The sequence below is a fragment of the Octopus bimaculoides genome, chromosome 12, assembly GCF_046866305.1.
Source record: "Octopus bimaculoides isolate indiv1 chromosome 12, ASM4686630v1, whole genome shotgun sequence".
NCBI classification, from domain to species: domain Eukaryota; kingdom Metazoa; phylum Mollusca; class Cephalopoda; order Octopoda; family Octopodidae; genus Octopus; species Octopus bimaculoides.
In genome coordinates this window covers 37,314,010-37,315,172 of record NC_142939.1, presented here as the reverse complement: position 1 = coordinate 37,315,172, position 1,163 = coordinate 37,314,010, and the positions used below count along the sequence as shown (strand labels likewise).

Genomic DNA, 1,163 nt, shown 5'->3' with positions numbered 1-1,163 from the left:
TGTGAGTCAGTCACTATGCTGCATATGCGTCTTGCCATACTATATGGAATGTTTCTTTTTGTGTGGGATGGGTGGCAGGAGTAGAAATTTAAATATTGGTGTGTGTCGGTTTTTTTGTAGTGGATGTCTGTTGTGACGATGGAGTTGTGTATCTTGATGTTGATGTCTAGGAAGGGAAGTTCGTTGTAGTTGGTATCTATTGTGAAGTAGATAGATGGGTGCAGTGTGTTGAGGATGTTGTGAAACGTTCGTAGATCTTCTGTTCCGTTCCAAAAGATGAAACAGTCATCGAGGTAGCGTTTCCACTTTTTCTTGACGTCTTCTCTGAAGTTGTGTTCGAAGACGTTCCCTATTTCATCCTATAGTTTGTTCTCAAGGAAATCCATCACAAGGTTGGCATATGAAGGTGCGAATTTCGTACCCATAGCCGTGCCCTTTATCTGTCGGTATGGCTTGTTAAATGAGAATGTGTTCTCTTCAAGTATTAATTGGGTGGCTTTGGTGATAAAGTCTGTTTTGAAACGTTTATCTATGAGTTTCCTGTATTTCTCTACCCAGTATTTTATCGCTTCCAGACCCAGGGTGTGTGGTATGTTCGTGTATAAGTTTGTGACATCGAGGCTTGAAAGTATGGTGTTTTCCGGAACCATATTTGCAATGTGTGTGAGGAAGTCTATGTCATCCCTTATGTAGCTTGGTATCAGTGGGCATAAAGGTTTGAGGAGTACATCTATGGAGTGGCTTAGTTGCTGTGTTGGCGCTTGGGGCCCTACAAATATGAGTCTCATTGTGAGGTCTGCTGGCCTTTGCATTTTTATATAATAGTTCCCCTGTTCATTTATGGCTCTCTGTATTTCCGAGCTTTTGAAACATGAAAATCACACCCATCTAGGTTCTTCAACTTTGGAACAACAGAGCCTAAAAACGGCAAGAAACCCAGATAGTGGGACATTTTTGTACCAACTAGAATTGAACCCAGTTACCTAGGTTCTCATATTTCTCTCCTACCTTTATTGAACTAACCAGCAGTATAGATGTAAACACAATTCGTTTCTCTTCCTTCCTTCCTTCCTTCCTTCCTTCCTTCCTTCCTTCCTTACTTCCCTTCTCTTTTCCATTGAGACTCCTTTCAGATACACAGGCACACACACGCACACGTGCGC

General features: G+C 41.9%; 1 protein-coding gene across 1 annotated transcript; it reads right to left on the bottom strand.

Moving 5' to 3' along the window:
- Nucleotides 1–359: 359 nt before the first annotated feature.
- Nucleotides 360–788, bottom strand: LOC149133074 (uncharacterized). The gene has a single exon (XM_089361279.1). It carries the CDS (start codon nt 786–788, stop codon nt 360–362), a length of 429 nt encoding a protein of 142 aa, XP_089217405.1.
- Nucleotides 789–1,163: the final 375 nt, after the last annotated feature.